Source organism: Scaptodrosophila lebanonensis, unplaced genomic scaffold (assembly GCF_003285725.1).
Source record: "Scaptodrosophila lebanonensis strain 11010-0011.00,11010-0021.00 unplaced genomic scaffold, SlebRS2 tig00000171-arrow-arrow-pilon, whole genome shotgun sequence".
Lineage (NCBI taxonomy): Eukaryota > Metazoa > Arthropoda > Insecta > Diptera > Drosophilidae > Scaptodrosophila > Scaptodrosophila lebanonensis.
The window spans coordinates 569,171-588,909 of NW_022060603.1; the positions used below are offsets into that span (position 1 = coordinate 569,171).

General features: G+C 42.8%; 5 protein-coding genes across 5 annotated transcripts; 2 read left to right on the forward strand and 3 right to left on the reverse strand.

Annotated features, from left to right (window-relative positions):
* Window positions 1-394: 394 nt before the first annotated feature.
* Window positions 395-4,741, forward strand: LOC115629926 (secretory carrier-associated membrane protein 1). The gene is made up of 6 exons (XM_030526531.1): window positions 395-546; window positions 844-1,062; window positions 1,572-1,773; window positions 2,849-2,978; window positions 3,054-3,309; window positions 3,375-4,741. Exons 1-6 carry the CDS (start codon window positions 490-492, stop codon window positions 3,525-3,527), a joined length of 1,017 nt encoding a protein of 338 aa, XP_030382391.1. The 5' UTR covers window positions 395-489; the 3' UTR covers window positions 3,528-4,741.
* A 511-nt stretch (window positions 4,742-5,252) lies between these two features.
* LOC115629949 (microtubule-associated protein RP/EB family member 2-like) lies at window positions 5,253-7,366 on the reverse strand. Its single transcript, XM_030526557.1, has 5 exons — window positions 6,828-7,366; window positions 6,369-6,767; window positions 6,133-6,307; window positions 5,631-6,049; window positions 5,253-5,568 (listed from the first exon to the last, which is right to left on the reverse strand). Exons 1-2 carry the CDS (start codon window positions 7,309-7,311, stop codon window positions 6,409-6,411), a joined length of 843 nt encoding a protein of 280 aa, XP_030382417.1. The 5' UTR covers window positions 7,312-7,366; the 3' UTR covers window positions 5,253-5,568; window positions 5,631-6,049; window positions 6,133-6,307; window positions 6,369-6,408.
* A 730-nt stretch (window positions 7,367-8,096) lies between these two features.
* LOC115629910 (tetratricopeptide repeat protein 7B-like) lies at window positions 8,097-9,755 on the reverse strand. The gene is made up of 2 exons (XM_030526516.1): window positions 8,838-9,755; window positions 8,097-8,777 (listed from the first exon to the last, which is right to left on the reverse strand). Exons 1-2 carry the CDS (start codon window positions 9,753-9,755, stop codon window positions 8,097-8,099), a joined length of 1,599 nt encoding a protein of 532 aa, XP_030382376.1.
* Window positions 9,756-10,551: 796 nt separating this feature from the next.
* LOC115629911 (translation initiation factor IF-2-like) lies at window positions 10,552-12,546 on the reverse strand. The gene is made up of 2 exons (XM_030526517.1): window positions 12,455-12,546; window positions 10,552-12,390 (listed from the first exon to the last, which is right to left on the reverse strand). The coding sequence occupies exon 2, from the start codon at window positions 12,337-12,339 to the stop codon at window positions 10,858-10,860; it is 1,482 nt and encodes a 493-aa protein (XP_030382377.1). The 5' UTR covers window positions 12,340-12,390; window positions 12,455-12,546; the 3' UTR covers window positions 10,552-10,857.
* A 4,582-nt stretch (window positions 12,547-17,128) lies between these two features.
* LOC115629950 (microtubule-associated protein RP/EB family member 1-like) lies at window positions 17,129-19,294 on the forward strand. Its single transcript, XM_030526558.1, has 4 exons — window positions 17,129-17,650; window positions 17,711-18,109; window positions 18,171-18,345; window positions 18,425-19,294. Exons 1-2 carry the CDS (start codon window positions 17,167-17,169, stop codon window positions 18,067-18,069), a joined length of 843 nt encoding a protein of 280 aa, XP_030382418.1. The 5' UTR covers window positions 17,129-17,166; the 3' UTR covers window positions 18,070-18,109; window positions 18,171-18,345; window positions 18,425-19,294.
* Window positions 19,295-19,739: the final 445 nt, after the last annotated feature.

Below are 19,739 nucleotides of genomic sequence, written 5' to 3' on the forward strand. Positions count from 1 at the left end.
CTATATGAATTATGAGAATGTAATGCGATACGTTTTCGAAATGCGCGGCAAGTTTCATTTTGTCTTCCAAGTAAAGTTCATATACGAATACATGTGTATGTAGAGCTAAACTTTCTTACGTTATGAAATAAAACAATAAAAAGAAAATAAAAACAATTCACTTTTATTTTATTTGAACCTAACGCTTGCAATTAGCGCTTGCGCATTGAAAACAAAGAGGGAAATGTGACCGACCAGCTGGGACTGCTTGGCATTGCTGCTGTTGTCGTGCGCTTTCTGGCAACGCCATGTGCGCTTATTGTGATGGCGCTCGACGTCAGGTGGCAGCCTCAATACACTGCAGAGCTGACGCACACAAACACATCGCAGCCGCATCGATAGTCGCATCGATACATCGATGGATTCTTCACACCACTAACAGATAGATGACACAGTCCGTCGACACAGAAAGTGCAGTTTGGCTGAGAACTTGAGTATTTCAATTAAAATATGTCCGGTTTCGATGAGAATCCTTTCGGCGAGCCCAACATTGACAATCCGTTTGCGGTGAGTGTGTAATACCAGTTTTTTCATGTTGCCGAAAAAAAGTTTGCCCCACGCATACACAAACGCGCAGCAACACATTTAAACTCACACTTACAGCCATGTAAGCTTTTGGCGAGTGTGCGTGGGCAACTACATGTATATAACTGTGTATATACATATATGTATACAAATGTGTGTGTGTGTGTGTGTTTGTGTAGGTGCAACGACGACACATATGTGTGGTGACTTGAAAACTTTGCTAACTTTTCGTTTCTTTTTTTTACAATGTTCACCCCGTTGCCGCCCCCAAAATACCAGGATCCCGCAATACAACAGGCCACGCGCATGACTTCCAATGTCTCGCTGGAGGATTACAATCCGTTCGAGGTGCAGGCGAAACCACAGCTGCAAATCAACTCAAGCAATACGGTGGCTGTCGTCCAGCCGCTCTCACAGAACATTCCGCCCCCGCAGACAAGCTCTTTGGCCGCATCGGCACCGAGCACAAGCCTACAGATCACATCGGAGGAGCTTCAGGTGGGCATCTCAGCATCCTCTTCAATAACTTATGCGGGGGTGTGTCGCTGCTATCTGCACAACACACAAAGCTGTTGCATTGTAACGCTCTGAGTCACACGGCATCACAATCAGAGCGCGCGCCAGTATTCTAGAATTCTAGTTGGCCTAGCCAGACGGCAGCGGCTCGTATTACATATGTACTCGTATATCTGTATATATGCGCACACATAGATGGCTCCATCACCGTTAGCCCTCGGTAACGACATCGTCGTCAGTTGGTGGTTTCATCATTTCGTCTGTCGCGAAGTGCATTGCTGTGGCTGCTGCTGCTGCCGCCGCTGCATCCACAAAGGCCTTCTATGTGTGCCGCCTGGTGTACGAGTATGTGTATGTTCATATGGCTGCGTGCCTCTGTGCTCATAGAATGGCAAACTGAATGCTGATAATGCCACAAAAATGCTAACAATCAACGATGCTCCCAACACAGCATTCTCTAATTATCTGCCATGCAACTTTATCACTTGCAGCGCCGTCAGGAGGAGCTTGATCGGAAGGCCGCTGAACTTGATCGACGCGAACAGCAGCTGCAGGGCAATGTGCCACAGTTAAACAATTGGCCACCGTTGCCCGCCAATTTCTGTGTGAAGCCGTGTTTCTATCAGGACTTCGAGGTCGAAATACCGCCAGAATTTCAAAAATTAGTCAAACATCTGTACTATATTTGGATGTGTGAGTATTATTTTCGTGTTTATAAGCCAATATACAAGCTATATTGATAAGGGCTGTAGTAGCGCATTAGTCATGTATATGAAAACAAATGGCTGGTTTGTTGGGCTGCAAAAAAAATACAGAGGGGACGTTTCGAATACTGATCTACAGTCCATGTTAAGGGCATATGTATAAGAGCGTGCGTGTGATTAGAAGCAGATAAATATTTTCTCCTTCATTCGCATATCTGGTGACCTATTTTATTATTTGTATAGTTCTTTAGTTTAATCGCTTCATAAAGAGAGAGACTTTTATTCTCCATACACACCCCGCATAGACATTTTTAATCTGCTTATGTGGCCTAACGCTAGTGGCTTGAAGAACCACTAATTCATTATAATTGCGCAGAAATATTTCTAGATAGTGTTCAAATATATGAATTTTTCGAGTATTGTCATTATTAAGGTACTGCTTAAAGTTAAGAAAATATTTTCTGTTGATTATGGTGCATGATTGAGCTTTGTGGCCAAAAACTATAAAACTATATTAGGAAAACTGGAGAATGTCGTACCCCTGCACAGTGGTCCGATTCCTGCAATATTGTTTAGCTTATCTAGAGATTTGGTTGGATAGAAGCAAATAAGTTTTCCCCTTCAAGCAACAGATTCGCATTTTCTAGTGCTTTTAACATTTGTACTTTGCCGGAATTTATCGATTTGTTTTGACATTCAATTGTGTATGTGGTCTGATATAACTGCTTTCTGAAGTAAATACCACTAATAGATAGTATGGATAAAGCATATAGATTAGATAAAAGATATTAGTCTGACTATCTGCTCCCTTCATCTGACGCACCAAAAGTTACATATATTAAAGGCAACGTGCGGCTATGGCATTGTGGCTGCCAAGTGGCACACATAGACTTATCCGATGTCCAATGTGTCGATGATTAATGCCCATCGCTCATATCAGGTGATTACCAGAGATTGATAAAAAGAAAACTGTTTGATTGTGGTGCACAAACACCAAAACTGAAATCGCAAATTTACTCACAAACTACCTCTTTCTCTTTTCTCTCGTTCGCTTTGTTTTGCAGTCTACACCATGACGCTGTGCGCTAACATTATTGGAGGTCTCATCTTGCTCTTTAATGAGGGCAATATATCTAATTTCTTTCTGGCCATATTTTATACCGTGCTCTTTGCACCCGCGTCTTATGTGTGCTGGTAAGTCTCCGGAAATATTTAGAATAGAATGGGACCAGTTCCTAACGCTTTAATCCTATCTGTCTGCCACAACAGGTTTCGGCCAGCCTACAAAGCCTTTCGCAACGACTCGAGCTTTAACTTCATGGTGTTCTTTTTCGTGTACTTCTTCCAAACGATTTACACGGTGGTACAAGCCATTGGTTTCAAACAGCTGGGCTATTGCGGCTTCATCACGGCTATTTCACAATTCCAGGGCACTGCAGGTAGCATCATTGCGGGTCTGTTGCTGCTAATCATTGCCTTCTGTTTTGCGCTCACCGCAGCCGCCAATGTGCTGATGATAACAAAGGTGAGTGCTACATGTTTTCATATTTTTGATAAACTCGCCACAACGTCTTGTTTATATGGTTTCAGATACATACCATTTATAGGAGCACTGGCGCCAGCATGGCCAAGGCTCAGCAGGAGTTCACCACAGAGTTTTTGCGCAACCAGCATGTGCAGGAGGCCGCCTCGTCTGCAGTCAATACGGCGATCAATTCACAGTTCAATAACAGCAGATACTAAATGCAGCAGAGAGCAATAATAGCAACAGCAACTACATCAGCAACATCAACAATTGCAGCACATTTATGCACTCTCCCACCCACTCGCCAACACATTGACACATCAACACACCAACACAATTGAAAGACAATTATGAAAGGAGGAAGAAAACACAAAAACGCAGCCGTAGATCCATGAAAATATATTTAAACCTTCAAGTCCACATAGGCACAAACATATATATTCAGAAAAAGAAACACCCAGACAAATCCTTAAACACAGACAGCTGCCTTTTTGCATAAACGTAGAGAGAACAACTGAGTAAATGAATAAATATATATATATACATATATGTTTAAGTCAAACTAATTGCTGTATGCGTAAACAATTCCTAGAATGCCGTCGTCTTTATTAAAAGTAATTATTGTAATCTAAATATTAATATAATATGAAATGCAGCTTATTCAAAATTGCAAGTAGTGCAAACAACAGACAAGCGCCCTCCACACTCTCACCCACATACTCTTACCACTTGCTCTTACACAGCTACGATTTCTCATGCATTCTCAAGTATTTCGGCTGCAGGGCGACTAAAAGAGATAGACACTTAATTTATTGTAACATACAAAAATAGGTAGAGGAAGAAAGAAAGATGAGGAAATGAAGGAAGTGATGGAAGAAGAGAGAGAGAGAGAGCCCGAGTCGAGCCCTCTTGGTGTTTAAACATTTATTTTATTATTTTGTGTTGCGCTTAAGAATAACGAAATTATTTGCAGTGTCAGTGCTAGTGCTGTTTAATAAGTTGTAAATTTATAAATGCACATGCATAATACTCTGCACGCATACATACATACATACACACACACACATATATAAGTACATGCATATACATACGAGTATATATATATTATTATTGCTTCGGCATATTTGCATTAAAATGTTAATAGAAGTTGTGCGAAAACTCGATGTGTTTTAGAGCGTTATTAAGATAATTTTGTTGAAATTAATTTATTTAATTGGTAGCAGCAGCAGCAACAACAAAGCAAACGTAATCCATATGTATTTGTATAATGACAATTGATAACAATAACTGATAACTACTATTATGAGTCGGATGAAGAGCATAACGATTAGAATGATAAAACGCTAATGCTTCTGATAAAATGAGATGTTTTCTAGTTCTCTAAGTTACATAATCAATATACATACACGTATTAAACTATATTATATATAAATATTTAAAGCATATTGCAATCTTTTCTACTCTATGTCCGGCCCCCCTCCCCGCATTTTACTTTCGTTGCTACACATCTTTGCATTTAAAAATCTAACCACATACTATACAAATGCATATTCAATGAATTGAATTGTATTCGCTGTTTTGCCCCTCGCCCCCTATACAATGTCGTGTCGTGTAATTTGTAATTGTATTGTAATTGTTATATATACATAAATATATACACACATATATGCATACAGCATAAACATCAATCGGATTCTCCTCTCTACCTTTCAGTTTAACTCTAGCGCTTAGGGATTGTATATATTTTGGTGTACGACTACACGTATAAGACACTCTTTGTGCTTTAATATCGCAGAACAAGTGGAAAATACTTGTAGTATCGCAACCATTGATAAATAGTCTGGAAATGTTACGGCATTCAATAATTTCAGAATAAGCTCGAATTTTTCAAAGTGGAGTTGTTTGCATATTTATTTGAAGGATTGGAATTTTCGTGCGTTCTGTACATTTTAATTTGGAATAAATTTGCATGTGCTGTTCAGGGCCGAGTTCTTGAATATACCATCAAGATATTGTACTTTCAAACTGTTTGGGCTATTGCAGCTATCTGGTCTGTTGAAATCTTATTGGCTTTTCGGGCTATTGTAAATTATCTGTAGATGTGTCGATGTGATTGGTCAGGCTGGAACAATTCTCCAATGCATTTGGATCTTGAAGATTCAAATTCAATTGAAGAATGATTTGCGAAACTATTTTCATAGATGATCCGGCAGAATTGTCTGCGATTTGGTGTGCCAGGCCTTGGGCTATTGAATTAATCTAAGTATGGAAGATATGCGGTTATAAAAACTATATTCGATAAAGTACTTGCAGCTTTTTACCATTCTGGGGTGTAGCATGTCGTATACCTAGTCAGCTTGGCTGTACTTTTAACGTATAAAACATTCATAACTTATAACGGAACAATTTTTTTTTTGTATGCCACACTTATTGCATCGATGGATGAAGTTTTTCAGAAATACTCGACGTTGGACTGGTTCTAGGCTATTGATATTGTTCTGATCGGAATATTGAAGCTTTCCAGTTGCGGACGGGTGCAACTATTAAAATGTTCCGACATTATCCCATCTTTGCAATTGTGTGTCAGCCAACATGTGTGGCTTGAAAATAATTTCAATCAAACAACATCAACAGCAACTAGGGCTATTGAATATCCGTTGTTGTATATATGAAAATAGAGATAACGAAATTCAATGAAAATTGTGTTTTTCTTTCTGATTCTTCTTAGTTTCTTGCATTCCTGGAAGAGTGTGGTTGAATACAACAATAAAGATAACTCGCTTCGAAATATGATTATGACATATGCATTTCTGTTTTACTTACCAATTTCCTTTTGACAGGATCGCCTTGACGTCTTCACATTCTTTTCCTGTCCTTTTATTGCTGGAGATTAAGTCCGCTAAGGCACCTTTTTTCACGAACTTCCAATTTGAGATGCAGTCGAAGTGTGGGGCATTGAACTCAAAAACACAAAAACAAAACGCGATACAGATGATGGCTATGCGGAAAGGATGGGGAATTGAAGCACAGACCTGGTGAGTGGATCGATCGTCACTTACCTCCGTAAGACCTTGGGGCGAAAATGTTATATTTAACGGTCTACTGACTGCCTGCATCCAGCTTGGATTGCTTTTTTTCGGCAACTTTTGGGCCGTCGCCCTCCCCCTCTCCCTCGAGCTTGACATTCTCGTCGCGACACACCAGCTTGCGAATGGCCGTCAGAGTTTCCTGGGGAGTCTCTGCCCACTCCTTCAGATTAAGGTAATATTTCACCTTCTTCAGTATTTCAGTAAGTTCAGCCTCAGACGCCTTTAACGCTTCCAGCTCTGAGAGCACATTCGTTTCGGGAGCCTCATCATCGGCAGAGTCTTCGCTTGGGAGAGATATGGCAAGACTCTCTATGCAATACTCTTCTGGATTTATATTGCGTTTGAAAGCGTCTTTTCTCTGCACGATGGCTGTTTAGGAATTATGTGAGCGACTATTTATGTTAGGAGGAAGGGAGGAAGGGGTTATACCTGACTTTGTCGAGAGGCTAGAGGACTGACTTGCAGTCGATCTAGCGCTCGTAAGACTCTGAATCGAGTCGCTTAGGCATCTGTGCTTCCTTTGCGATGTTGGATGTCCACGACGGAGGCCAATCTTCTGATTCTGACGCATCGCAAGCGCATCGTAGGGAGCCCCGGTATCGTGTTTAAGATAGAATGTGTGGAGCCAATTCAAGGTCTCGTAGTGCCTTCCTTGTTGGAGGTCCTTTATCTCAAGCGGGTAATTTATATTCAGCGTCTTGAATGCCTTCTTCAATAGATTGTAGTTCGACTCCATCTCGAATTGATAGTTGGTGTAGAACTTTATTTGTCGTAAAGAGACAGATTGTGGAAACAGGCGATGGATGATTTGAAGATAAGCCGATCCTGTATTGAACTCGTCCAGGGACGAGAAGTTGGCTTGGAGGACGTCGTTTGCCCAACTCAACAACTGGCGCAATGAGAGTTTCACCATTTTCTATCGAAACTAATTTATCTTCTTTATTAACTAATTTACTATTTATATTCTATTTTTACGTGTTGAATGTTGAACGTGTGTTCACTGAATGATTTCTGTTCGAGTTTTAAATTCGGTTCTGGCTAACTACAAAGTCAACGCCATCTTGGATGTGAATCGAAATATGGAATTTCATATGCTATATCCGTTTAAAAAGATGTGAACGTTTAAAAATTTGTTAATTATTTTGAATATGAGAGACATTAAAAAGTTGCCAGATATTTCTTAAGCAATATTTTGGGATTTTTATAAGATACATCTGTGGTAAAAGGAGACACTACTTTCCAATTCAACCGTTAACAGATCCCTGAAACTACATTTTTTAAAGTTCATCCAGGGACACTGAATAATTCAGTTACGCTTAAGGATCGATTGTGCGCTTAAAGTATCTCTTTATATACATTTTTATTTCCATATTATTAGAAAGTTTCTGGTAACAAAATAAGATTTGGAAGACACAAAAAAAAAGAGGCATATTATGAATTGTCTTGGCAATCAACGAGCCAGTAAGCCCTCGAGTAAGGTTTTAAATTGGAAAACTCAAAAGCTGGACTAAAATTGACTGAAGTTGTTGATTCTTATTAATTTTGTCGTTCAAATGCATGACCAATCGTGAGATTGTTTGTGCCGAATGAATTGCTCACGCGCCCATCTCTAGCAGAGAGCTAAGAAAATTGTAAACATACACGTATGTATGTATATCAGTAAGTATGTGTGTGCGTATTTAGTTGACCATTCCACCCTCACTCGAACACCAGCGGCAACTCTGTAAAGGGCAACACTGGATGCAGCGGTTGCAGCTCGAGAGATCGCACCAAACACGCAACGCTCGCGCTGTTCTCCCCCAGCGCCTGTTTGGCCAGCGCCAGACTGAACCAGAGTTCGGGACAGTTGCCGTCCAATTGGAGCGCCCGCTGCAGCAGCTGCTCCGCCAGCTGTGGCATCTGCAGACGCAGCTGCGTCTCGGCCAGAAAGCGCAGAGCCTGGGCGCTTTTAGGATTGAGAGCAAGGGCATCGTTGAGCCAGCGACGCGCCTTTACACACTCGCTCGCGTATAGATGCCAGCGACCGCGCATGAGCAGCACTGCCGCCGACTGCGACAGCGATGAGAAGCGAGTCGTCTCCGACTCGGCCTCCTTAATGCAGTGCAGCGCCTCTTCGGCATTGTCCAGCTCCAGGTAGATTTCGGCCAGCAGTAGCCAGATGTTCAGTGGCGCCTGCGCGTCCTCGCTCTGGACTCGCTGCCACACGGACAGCATTCGATGGGCCGTCACCAGTGCCGTCGACGGTTCCTCCGAACGCAGCTCCAGTTGCACCTGCAGCCGCAACAGCTGCAGATCATCGGGATATTCGGCCAGTGCGTCCTTCACCACACACAGCGCCTCCACTCGTCGCGTGCCGCCACTCAGCAGCAGTGCCAGCAGCTGCAGCGAAGCCACGTGCTCCGGGCGCAGCAGCAGCGCCAATCGTATGTGCTCCAAAGCCTCCTCTGGCTGCTGCAGCAGCGCATGCTGTCGCGCCAAATAGTACTCGGACAGATGATCGCAGTCATCGGCGCGTACGGCCGCCTCCAGCGTTGCCAGCGCCTCGGCATTCCGACCCAGACACTGCTGGCCCAGACCCACATAGAGCTGGGCCCGCGCATGGCCCAGCTGTAAGGCCTGCAACGCATAGTTCAAGCCCAGCTGGGGCTGCTCCAGGGACTGATAGCAGAGGCGTGCGGCTAGCAGAAAGGGCAGCGCCTGGTGCGGGTCCAGCTGCATCAGCTCCTGAAGCTGGCGCAGTGCAGCCGCCCACTGGCCAGCCATCAGTAGACTTAGAGCGTGCTGTTGCCAGAAGTGGTAGGCCTGCCCGTCGCTGCCAGCATGGGGGAGTGCGCACTGCAGTTGTGCTGCGAGCAGGGGCCTGAGAGCAGGCCAGCGGAGTGTGGCCAACGGCAGCAGATCGTAGAGCAGGAGTGCTGAGGGCTTTACTGCCGAGACTATCAGCAGCAGCAGCAACACCTCCTCGTGCCGGTTCTGTGGCGTGCAGATGATGTCGGCCTGACCATTGCCATGATTCACTGCGCCGATGCTGCCCAAGCTGGGCATCTCGTAGGCCAGTCCCAGACTGCCGTGCAGCAGCAGACGCGCCAGCTTAAGAGCCCACTGGGCACGCTGCAATCGCGTGCTGTGCGTCTCCGCCGCCTTCAAGAGGCGACGATAGCGTGCGATGAGCGCCGCCGGCTCCTCCCCGGCCAGCGCTATTTCCGACTGCCAGAGCGGCTGCGGATATGCGACCAGGTAGCGCTCCAGATGCGTCGTCTCTCCCATCAGAAGCTGGCGCTTGTTGTCCGGAACCTCGCTGCGGCAGCTGTCTATGAGGGACTTCACGCAGAGGCTGCTCCGAATGCAACGGGACATCACGAGCGCTGAATGCGAACTGCAGCTCCAGCCCGGGCCGGTGTTCGATCAAGCCAACTACAAGTATAAACACACTCTCACATACATACATATGTACATACATATGTGCATATATGTATGTATATGGTATGTGCATTATATTCATGAGCACAGAAGAGTTGAGCTTCCGGTGAAAACTACATGTGTGCGGCGCTTTGAATTACACCTGCACTCAGGCCTTACTTACTCCGAACACCTGCCAGCCACATGCACATTGGAATTGCGTTTAAGTGACTCAGCTACCTGGCCTAGAGACGCATTACACGAGGCACTTTCTGTTTATATCTGGACTGAAGTTTCAATTTAATTGTTTAGTTTCGTGCCAGAAACCAAGTCAAACTATAATTACTCTCTTCGAAGAATTGAAGAATAATATACATACATATGTATGTATAGTTCCGCAACCAGGTCGAACTTTGTTTAAGACACAGAAAATGTACATTTCTAATTTATAGCTTGAGCACTGTATAGTATTATTTCCCAACCAATCAACATTTGTATTACTTGTAAGCATTATTTTTTACAAAGCCTTAAATAAACTCATTTCTGGGCCTTCTAGGGGAATCACAAATCGAATGTTTCTGTACATTATTTACAAAGTTTCCACGCTTGTGAAAAACGTACCCTAAGTTGATGAGATGATTTGATTTTCCGAAATTCCCAGACACTTTTCAGCTTTTCTTCGACAGTGGGTCATACATATAAAAAGAGTTCCCGAGCCACTCTTCACATACCTATGTGCATTTATTTTGGCAGTCTTGTGAGTTTACAACGCAGATTACTCTAATGTGGATCGAAATAATTGAAATACTTGTATTGTGTAAAATTGTCTAAGTAAAGTGTGTAGTGGATTCCTTGGGCCCGCAGATTGGTCATCGCTCCGCCAATGGAAAGTGTATATTTGATGCTAGTGTGTGTGTGTGTGTGTGTGTGTGTGTGTGTTGATCCTTGAGTAATCAGCAGTTTATGAATTGTGTAAAAATTGATATGGAGGTGCTCATTTGCTTGTGAGTATCGTGCTTCCACGACCATCGCGCTACGATGTTGATAGACGGCTGTCTTCCTAATCTTGCTGGAGAGCCTCCCGACGCTTTGCAGCCTTGCGTGTGGACTTGCGCTTCTCTTTCTTTTTATCCTTTCCGTTGTAGGTTTCCACCTCTACCTCCGATTCGAAAGTTAACTTGCGGCTAAAGCGGCATGACTCCCCAAAACGGACCGCTAAAGTAGAACCGCTGTATTTCTTGTGCCCCATTTTCTTGGAAGAGATCTTGAGCTTTACGTCAACCAATGGCTGACCATCGTTATAACTATTACGCTTCGGTTTTACTTCCAGCTTTGAGATCCATTTGGTGCGCTTCTTGGGAACTTCTTCTATTTGGTTATCAGCGCGTTTCTTCGCCTTGCGTTTACATCTGGGAACTAGAGTTGGCTTTGCCATCAAAGCATTGACAGAGCGTTCAGCAATTGGTGACCCTTTAGGCGATGATGGCTCCTTCGGAGGCTCTGCTTCCACTTCGTATAGTGCCAGTTGATTGGCTGTCAATTTCTCTTCGGCATCATGAGGCTTACGGGCCTCGTCAGTAGCCTCGTCTCGAGCTTTACGGAAACGTCGTGGAAACTTACGCCGCCATAGCTGGCCTGCGTGTGGCTTCAAATATGGTTTACCCCCTTGACGGCGTACCTTGCGCTGGGGTAGTGGCGGCTTGGTCTTCTTTGCCACCTTCGGAGCAGCCGCCTTCGGAGCAGCCGCCTTCGGAGCAGCCATCTTCGGAGCAGCCACCTTCGGAGCAGCCGCTTTCGGAGCAGCCCCCTTCGGAGCAGCCACCTTCGGAGCAGCCGCTTTCGGAGCAGCCGCCTTCGGAGCAGCCGCCTTCGGAGCAGCCACCTTCGGAGCAGCCGCTTTCGGAGCAGCCCCCTTCGGAGCAGCCGCCTTCGGAGCAGCCACCTTCGGAGCAGCCGCCTTCGGAGCAGCCGCCTTCGGAGCAGCCACCTTCGGAGCAGCCGCCTTCGGAGCAGCCACCTTCGGAGCAGCCGCTTTCGGAGCAGCCCCCTTCGGAGCAGCCGCCTTCGGAGCAGCCACCTTCGGAGCAGCCACCTTCGGAGCAGCCACCTTCGGAGCAGCCACCTTCGGAGCAGCCACCTTCGGAGCAGCCGCCTTCGGAGCAGCCATCTTCGGCTCCTTCTTAAAAGGTTTCTTTGCCACCACCTCACCTGATTCGGCTAAAGTCTCAACTTCTTCAACTGGCTTCTTCGCCGGCAATTTGTTCGCTTTATTGCGAATATTGTCATTTGATTGCGATTTGTTAGCCTTCGACTTAACCCACTTATTGGGGAATGTACGCATGCCTATTTTTGGATTAACCGCTTTTTTGCCCTTGTCTTGCGAGTTATTTGCCAACTCAGCCAGAGGATGTCTAGCCAGACCCTGACGAGGCTTCTTCTCCGGCGTTTTTATTGGCGTGACAAAGTTTTTTGCCTGCGCGGCTTTCTTCATCTTCTTCGCATGCGCAAACATGCGGCGCTTTTGATTTTTAGAACACTCCATCTTATTCTTATTCAATGGTTTATTTTTTTGCAGAAAAGCCTCTTTTTATTTCTGCAAATTGTTAAGAGTTTTTCGAGTGAGTCGATTAATACTTTTAATAGCACTCAACACTTACCGTTTATTAACAAATGCGTTTGCGCAAAGCACTCGATTTATACCCAATAAACTGTGACCGTCTGTGAAAATGGCGAACTGTCAATTGAGAAAATTTAAAGCAGTCTCGTATAGTGCTGGAAAACTACAAAAAATTTGACATAAAGATTTGTCGATTTTTGGGCTCACTCAGGTCGTTGCCAGCCAGTAAAACCAAAATGACTTTCCGATACATTTTTGGGAGGACAATTTTGTGTGTCAGGGCGACACGCGATGGAAGTGAAACTTCGTAGTTATTTGGAGTAATTTAGTTTAAGTTAATTGTCTTACAATTTTTATATTGGTAAGGAGGGCATTTGTATTTATTCAGTAATCAAATTTTCCAATAATAAAATAAAATGTTCGTCTTCGTTCAAATAAGAAATGATCGGGTTGCGATAACAGAAATGAGTGATATAGACCCGCGATTGTATATTAGATAGGTATTGTTAATTGTCGTTCGTGACGTGTGCTAGTCTCATTTGCTGAACTATTTATTTTTAAAGATACTTTCTCCTCTAACAACGGAATCAACGGCAATCGTAAATCACAATTCGCATCGTCTGAAGCAAAATTAACATTGAAATCCCCCCTAGACTGAAATCGATTTGATCGATGTTTAAAAATCGAGAAAGATCCATGTATGCTCTTTAATAACTCTCGTCGACGATGTTTTTAACACGATGCATCGATGTATTTTTGCTTGCGATACATCGTCCAAACATCTTACATTTTCATTATTTTGGTGAGCTGTATCGGAGAAGGTATATTTGTATTTTGATTTTTTTGATAGATTTTGATGTGTATTTTGTTAATATTTTTAAAATGTGTAACTGCAAAGCGTAGGAATGATTTGCTTTTACAACTGTATATTATAATTAATTTTTAAGCAAACCATACAAGTTCATTAAAAGTCAGGATTACGATTACTTTATTGGTTAACAACATTAAGTAAAATACTAAGAGAGCCGATTTTTATATATTTTATATAATGTATGTATGTTTATGTAAATATTTTTCATTTAAAACATTTCGGTTGATTTTCTTCCTTTATTCATTCATACATCTCATATTTTTCAACGATAAAAAATTATAAATTGATGCTTGTCTCTGGTCCTGCTATTGGCGTACTTGAGAAAAAACGTAGTTTTTCTATTTGACATCAAAAATAACCAAAAACTACAAAAAAGAGCGACTCTTGAAATTCATAACCTTCCAGGAAGTCATATATGTATGTATGTACATATAACCAGAAGGCAAAATAACTGCTGACGATTGCGTGATTATTTTAATGCAGCGAAGCACAACAACAACATATGCAACAAAAACCACCGGTAGAGTTATGAGTAAATTCTAAGGAAAATCAAGTAACGACACACGCACTACGTGTACATATTTTGTTTTTGCATCGATCCATTGCATGTATTTTGTTTTTACAAAATGATTGACAAGTACATGTTAACCTTTTTTCATTAATATCATCGTTTTATATGGGAAAATGTTCTCAAAATATTTGTGCTTCAAATAATGTGGATAATCTATGTATGTACATAAAAAAAATGATGAGTGGTTGCATAAAATAAAATAATATCAATAGTTATCTATTTTTTCCCATTAACCGAAGCTCGCAATCCATCCGTCCGTCCTCTTGGAACTTCTAGGGAACTTCTTATCTTAAGCAAACCAAGCTGATGACAAACCATGTATGGACTAATTGCTACTAATTATACGGCTGGCGTAGGATCGATCGAGTAGAATAACTTTGCTTGTTAAAGATATACAAGTAAATGGGGTGTGTATAAGTTTAGTATAATGTCGTCATGTAACGTCCTTAGCAATGATTGCTGCCACAAAGTTCCATTGTCTGAAGTGTATTCAAGAGACTCTCAGTGTCTACTTGTTTTCGAAATGTTCTCGTATTTTGGCTGTTGGTGTAAAATATGAATATCCCACTGTACGCTTTAAGTGTGGCGTAATATTGCACCACAAGTCTAAACTTTGTAATCCAGGGTGCCTGAATAATCAACTTAAAGCTCACTTAATTCATTGGGCGCATTAAACATCTGGCATCGGTATTCATTAAAATGTGCTGAAATGGAAGCATCTGAATTCGCATTCGCATCCGTTGCCGTTGCCGTTGCCCGTCTCTCGGGTCGGCCGGCCTCTGTGCGTTGCAGCTGTGTTCGATTTTTATTTGGCCGCCTAGAAGTATGCAATGATTTTTTTCTAGCAGGCTACACCTGCGACCAAGTAACTTGGCAGCTCGGCAACCCAGCAGACCAGTGTATACTTAACTTGCTCGTTAAATTACAAATTAACCCCCCCCCCCCCCACCACAAGTGGGTAAGTGGAAAGTGATGGCCGACGGCTGCGACACTATGATGATGACTATGATGACGAGCACGCTCCGGCCCGACCCGACCCGACCCTACCCGACTCGGCTCCGGGTCCTGCTACTGCTACTGCTACTGCTGGTGCTACTGCTGGTGCTGGTGCTGCTGATGTTGTTGATGGCGGGCACATAAAACGCAAATGTCATTTGAAATTCATATGCGAAATTAAATCGTCAGCAAATAGTTTTTGCCAGCTTCTGCTTCCTTGTGACATTTTTTTCTATTCCCTGCCGCTGTCGCTGTCACTGTCTTTGCCGTCGTAGTCTTTGTATTCGTCTTCGTCCAAGTCCTGCTTGCTTGCCAGCTATTTTTAAAACTGCAATAAAATTTTGCATGCAAATACAAGACAGCTTGGCCATACATACATACAAATATGTGCTTACATACATATATACATAAATATGTATGTGTGTATATGTATGTGTGTGTGTGTTGAAGTGTTATGTGCCACATGCGAATGTCAAATGCCGATGCTGCAAACGCTGGCAACTGTTTGCCAATGACGAGCCACAGTGCGGGCCACCTTCCCCTTCCCCGTCTCCGTCTCCACCCCTGTCCACGCCACGCCCCGACCGGCCTAGCCCTGCCCTGTGCTTTACTTTTGCAAAACAAAAAAAAAAATGTTGCGCATTCGCCACGTTGAGCAAAGATTTGGCCCGATTTCGTTGTTTAATGTTATAAATAGAACTTTTTGCTAGTTGCCGGGCTGCAATGCAGCATGCTTGGACAAGTAGGCGACTGGACAGCTGGACAGCTGGACGATAGGACTGGTGGACAGCTGAGCAGATGGAGTGCTGGACAATGGGACAAAAGAGCAGCTGGGCAAGTGAACAAAACTCAACTCGGGCAGAAATGCAAAGCAAAGAAATAAAATGCTGTGCAAATAGTTACCCAGGCAGCAACACGCTCGCAATTCTGTGAGTAACTGCACCACTCATGTGCGAGTGTGTGTGTGTGTGTGAGGACACGTATGTACATAAGTTTGTAAACTCAAGTACGGGTCGTTAGCGGCAAATCCTTTTGGCACACTTGATCTAACAAGCTGCCCTTTTCAGGAGACTGATGAAAGATCAAAGGGGTGGTGAGTGGTGAGTGGTGAATGGTGGGTGGTGGGTGGTGGGTGGTGTGTGGTGTGTGGGCGGAGTGGTATTGGGCGCGTGTTGCCACATAACATACATATGTATATGTATAGCAGAAAGCAGCCACTACCCGATTGCAATGTGACCCATTTGTCAGGTGGCCATGGCAAAAGCGGCCGGCGCTAATTACTAACGATTTGCTATTGATTGCATTTCACGCTGCCATTGCGGCTGCGGCTTTCGTGACATGGCCAGGACAAAGGACAGTTCAACTTAACGACCGCCATATTGATTTTGTGCCATCACGGAGTGAAGTAGGCATCAGGTAGAGCTGAATCACACAAACACGCACGCGGTTTATTATATTGTCAATACTCGTAGAAAGCAATTTAGTTCCGAATTAACCGATAAGCCTTTTGATGAAGATAAACAGAACGCCTCTAAGACATGCTGGACAGTTGAAAGTTATTTTAAAAAGCTCTCGAAACACAGATACCCGCTCGATAGGTCACACAGGCAACTAATGTTTAGCCGACAATTTAATTTTTTGTATAAGAAAAGGTGTGGATGTCGTGGCTTGCGTGCAACATTTTCTTATATTTAATATATATGTTTAATATATATGTTAAAAACAGACATAGATTCGGATTAGAAAATGCATTTTTATTTTTATTCACTAATTCATTAACTTATTTATCAAAGGTTGGAATACTACTTATCAGAATTTCTTTTATTGTTGCATGCAACATATTGTGGATTCAGATTTTAAATTTCTTATCCATAAGCCCATATACATATGTAAGTAATGACGAAAATTTAATGAAAACTGAGCACAGCAGACAGTGGCAGCTCACTATCGAAACAAGCGTTCGTTTTTAAGGTCATATTTGTACACAATTGTAATAAAAATCCCTGCTAAGCACCCTCTAAAATATTTGCACTTCAGGTTTATTTAAAAGCCTTCTCATCACATGAACAAAATCGAGTTCATAATTTGTCTTTTAATTTGTGGCGTATATCTGACATTAGTTTTATTTGCAAAAGTCTGTAAATTTAAAATAAATATTCAATCTAAGAAGTCGTTGACTTTGTAGTTAGCCAGAACCGAATTTAAAACTCGAACAGAAATCATTCAGTGAACACACGTTCAACATTCAACACGTAAAAATAAAATATAAATAGTAAATTAGTTAATAAAGAAGATAAATTAGTTTCGATAGAAAATGGTGAAACTCTCATTGCGCCAGTTGTTGAGTTGGGCAAACGACGTCCTCCAAGCCAACTTCTCGTCCCTGGACGAGTTCAATACAGGATCGGCTTATCTTCAAATCATCCATCGCCTGTTTCCACAATCTGTCTCTTTACGACAAATAAAGTTCTACACCAACTATCAATTCGAGATGGAGTCGAACTACAATCTATTGAAGAAGGCATTCAAGACGCTGAATATAAATTACCCGCTTGAGATAAAGGACCTCCAACAAGGAAGGCACTACGAGACCTTGAATTGGCTCCACACATTCTATCTTAAACACGATACCGGGGCTCCCTACGATGCGCTTGCGATGCGTCAGAATCAGAAGATTGGCCTCCGTCGTGGACATCCAACATCGCAAAGGAAGCACAGATGCCTAAGCGACTCGATTCAGAGTCTTACGAGCGCTAGATCGACTGCAAGTCAGTCCTCTAGCCTCTCGACAAAGTCAGGTATAACCCCTTCCTCCCTTCCTCCTACCATAAATAGTCGCTCACATAATTCCTAAACAGCCATCGTGCAGAGAAAAGACGCTTTCAAACGCAATATAAATCCAGAAGAGTATTGCATAGAGAGTCTTGCCATATCTCTCCCAAGCGAAGACTCTGCCGATGATGAGGCTCCCGAAACGAATGTGCTCTCAGAGCTGGAAGCGTTAAAGGCGTCTGAGGCTGAACTTACTGAAATACTGAAGAAGGTGAAATATTACCTTAATCTGAAGGAGTGGGCAGAGACTCCCCAGAAAACTCTGACGGCCATTCGCAAGCTGGTGTGTCGCGACGAGAATGTCAAGCTCGAGGGAGAGGGGGAGGGCGACGGCCCAAAAGTTGCCGAAAAAAAGCAATCCAAGCTGGATGCAGGCAGTCAGTAGACCGTTAAATATAACATTTTCGCCCCAAGGTCTTACGGAGGTAAGTGACGATCGATCCACTCACCAGGTCTGTGCTTCAATTCCCCATCCTTTCCGCATAGCCATCATCTGTATTGCGTTTTGTTTTTGTGTTTTTGAGTTCAATGCCCCACACTTCGACTGCATCTCAAATTGGAAGTTCGTGAAAAAAGGTGCCTTAGCGGACTTAATCTCCAGCAATAGAAGGACAGGAAAAGAATGTGAAGACGTCAAGGCGATCCTTTCAAAAGCAAATTGGTAAGTAAAGCAGAAATGCAGTTGCCATAATAATATTTCTTTCGCCCTATTTAAAATATCCGTAACAAAAAATATCCAGCACCCGTGTAAACAACGCCATATCCGGAGAAGGCACAGAAGGAAAAGAAAATTCATTTCTTTCAGAGCTAAGATCAACTGACGGACAATTGAAACTGAATGAACAACTTCGTTAAGGATGTCATCTTTTTGCATATTTTCAACTGCTGAACATTTCCAATAGCCCGAAACACTGCAATAGTCCGGAAACCCTCAATAGACCGGCTGCCCAATCTAGTCCCCCATCCACAATGTGAACACGAACAAGTTATTTTTTAATAGTTACGAATGTTTTATCTGTTAAAAGGTGAGAAGAAATCGCCAAATATCTTCAGACCCTTTGGTGCTAGATCACGCCTAGAGTGTCTCCCAGACCATAACTTTGATTTCTAGCGCTGCTCAAATAGCACAAAAAAACAATATTGTAACAGCTCGCAGCCTTCAAGAATGCAACAAGGCAACAGCAAATATTGGGCATAAAAGGCATATTGTTTCGTTAATAGTTACTTACGATTGTTTATCCTATAAAAGGATGTTTGGATCCCCGTCCAGACTAGTCGAGATCGCAGTTAATGTGTGTTCTAACACGCAAGCCTCCAAAGGCTGGAAGAAGTTCAATAGCCAGGAAACAACAATAGCCCGAGTAATTGCAATAGCCCACAAATTTTGGATGAATTCAGATACATGGATATATTGCGACAAACCCACCTACACACCAACAAATGCAAACAAATTCAAAATTGTAATGTTATTTAGTGCACACAGAAATCCAAATCTCTCAATCAAATGTACAAATAATTCAGTCAATAGTTCAGAAAGAAAGAAGAATTTAAATTTAAAACGACTCAAGTGCACTTATTTATGGGTTTTTAAACAAAAGTTGGAAAAGACTTGGCTGAGAAATGAATTAAGGCTTTGATTGCGGAAACAGCTGCTGGGATTTGAATGTAGCTTGATTTGTACTCTTATAAAGTTTTGCCTACATTGAATGAAATATAAATGAGCAATCATCATAGAATTACTTAACACTTATTTCAACCGTCTTTGGTAATTTATTGGAGAGACCTTGAGAGAGAGAGAGTTGAAGGCATCTTCAGACCGCCACCAGTTTGGCAACTTTCTTAAGATTCTTGTCACTTGTTTTTTAGCCTCAAAAAGTGCTGATTATGCAAGTAATTCCTGTGCTATGGCACGCCTTTGATTGATTGATTGATGGCCTGATTGAGAGCAGGCTCAGGGATGGCTCATCATTTTCATTTGACTTCTTCTTTTGGGGCATATCAGCTAACAATTGCCAACGGCAGTGGCAGTGGCAGTGACTGCTAATCGGTTTATAT

What these genes read in the sequence shown, in the direction of transcription:
- LOC115629926 (XM_030526531.1), top strand. Translation starts at nt 490, where the DNA reads ATGTCCGGTTTCGATGAGAATCCTTTCGGCGAGCCCAACATTGACAAT. An exon ending in ACATTGACAATCCGTTTGCG is followed by an intron (nt 547 to 843) that starts GTGAGTGTGTAA and finishes CCAAAATACCAG; the next exon opens with GATCCCGCAATACAACAGGC. An exon ending in TCACATCGGAGGAGCTTCAG is followed by an intron (nt 1,063 to 1,571) that starts GTGGGCATCTCA and finishes TATCACTTGCAG; the next exon opens with CGCCGTCAGGAGGAGCTTGA.
- LOC115629950 (XM_030526558.1), top strand. Translation starts at nt 17,167, where the DNA reads ATGGTGAAACTCTCATTGCGCCAGTTGTTGAGTTGGGCAAACGACGTC. An exon ending in TAGCCTCTCGACAAAGTCAG is followed by an intron (nt 17,651 to 17,710) that starts GTATAACCCCTT and finishes ATTCCTAAACAG; the next exon opens with CCATCGTGCAGAGAAAAGAC.
- LOC115629910 (XM_030526516.1), bottom strand. Translation starts at nt 9,755, where the DNA reads ATGTCCCGTTGCATTCGGAGCAGCCTCTGCGTGAAGTCCCTCATAGAC. An exon ending in TGCTGCAGCAGCCAGAGGAG is followed by an intron (nt 8,778 to 8,837) that starts GCTTTGGAGCAC and finishes GCTTCGCTGCAG; the next exon opens with CTGCTGGCACTGCTGCTGAG.
- LOC115629949 (XM_030526557.1), bottom strand. Translation starts at nt 7,311, where the DNA reads ATGGTGAAACTCTCATTGCGCCAGTTGTTGAGTTGGGCAAACGACGTC. An exon ending in TAGCCTCTCGACAAAGTCAG is followed by an intron (nt 6,768 to 6,827) that starts GTATAACCCCTT and finishes ATTCCTAAACAG; the next exon opens with CCATCGTGCAGAGAAAAGAC.
- LOC115629911 (XM_030526517.1), bottom strand. Translation starts at nt 12,339, where the DNA reads ATGGAGTGTTCTAAAAATCAAAAGCGCCGCATGTTTGCGCATGCGAAG.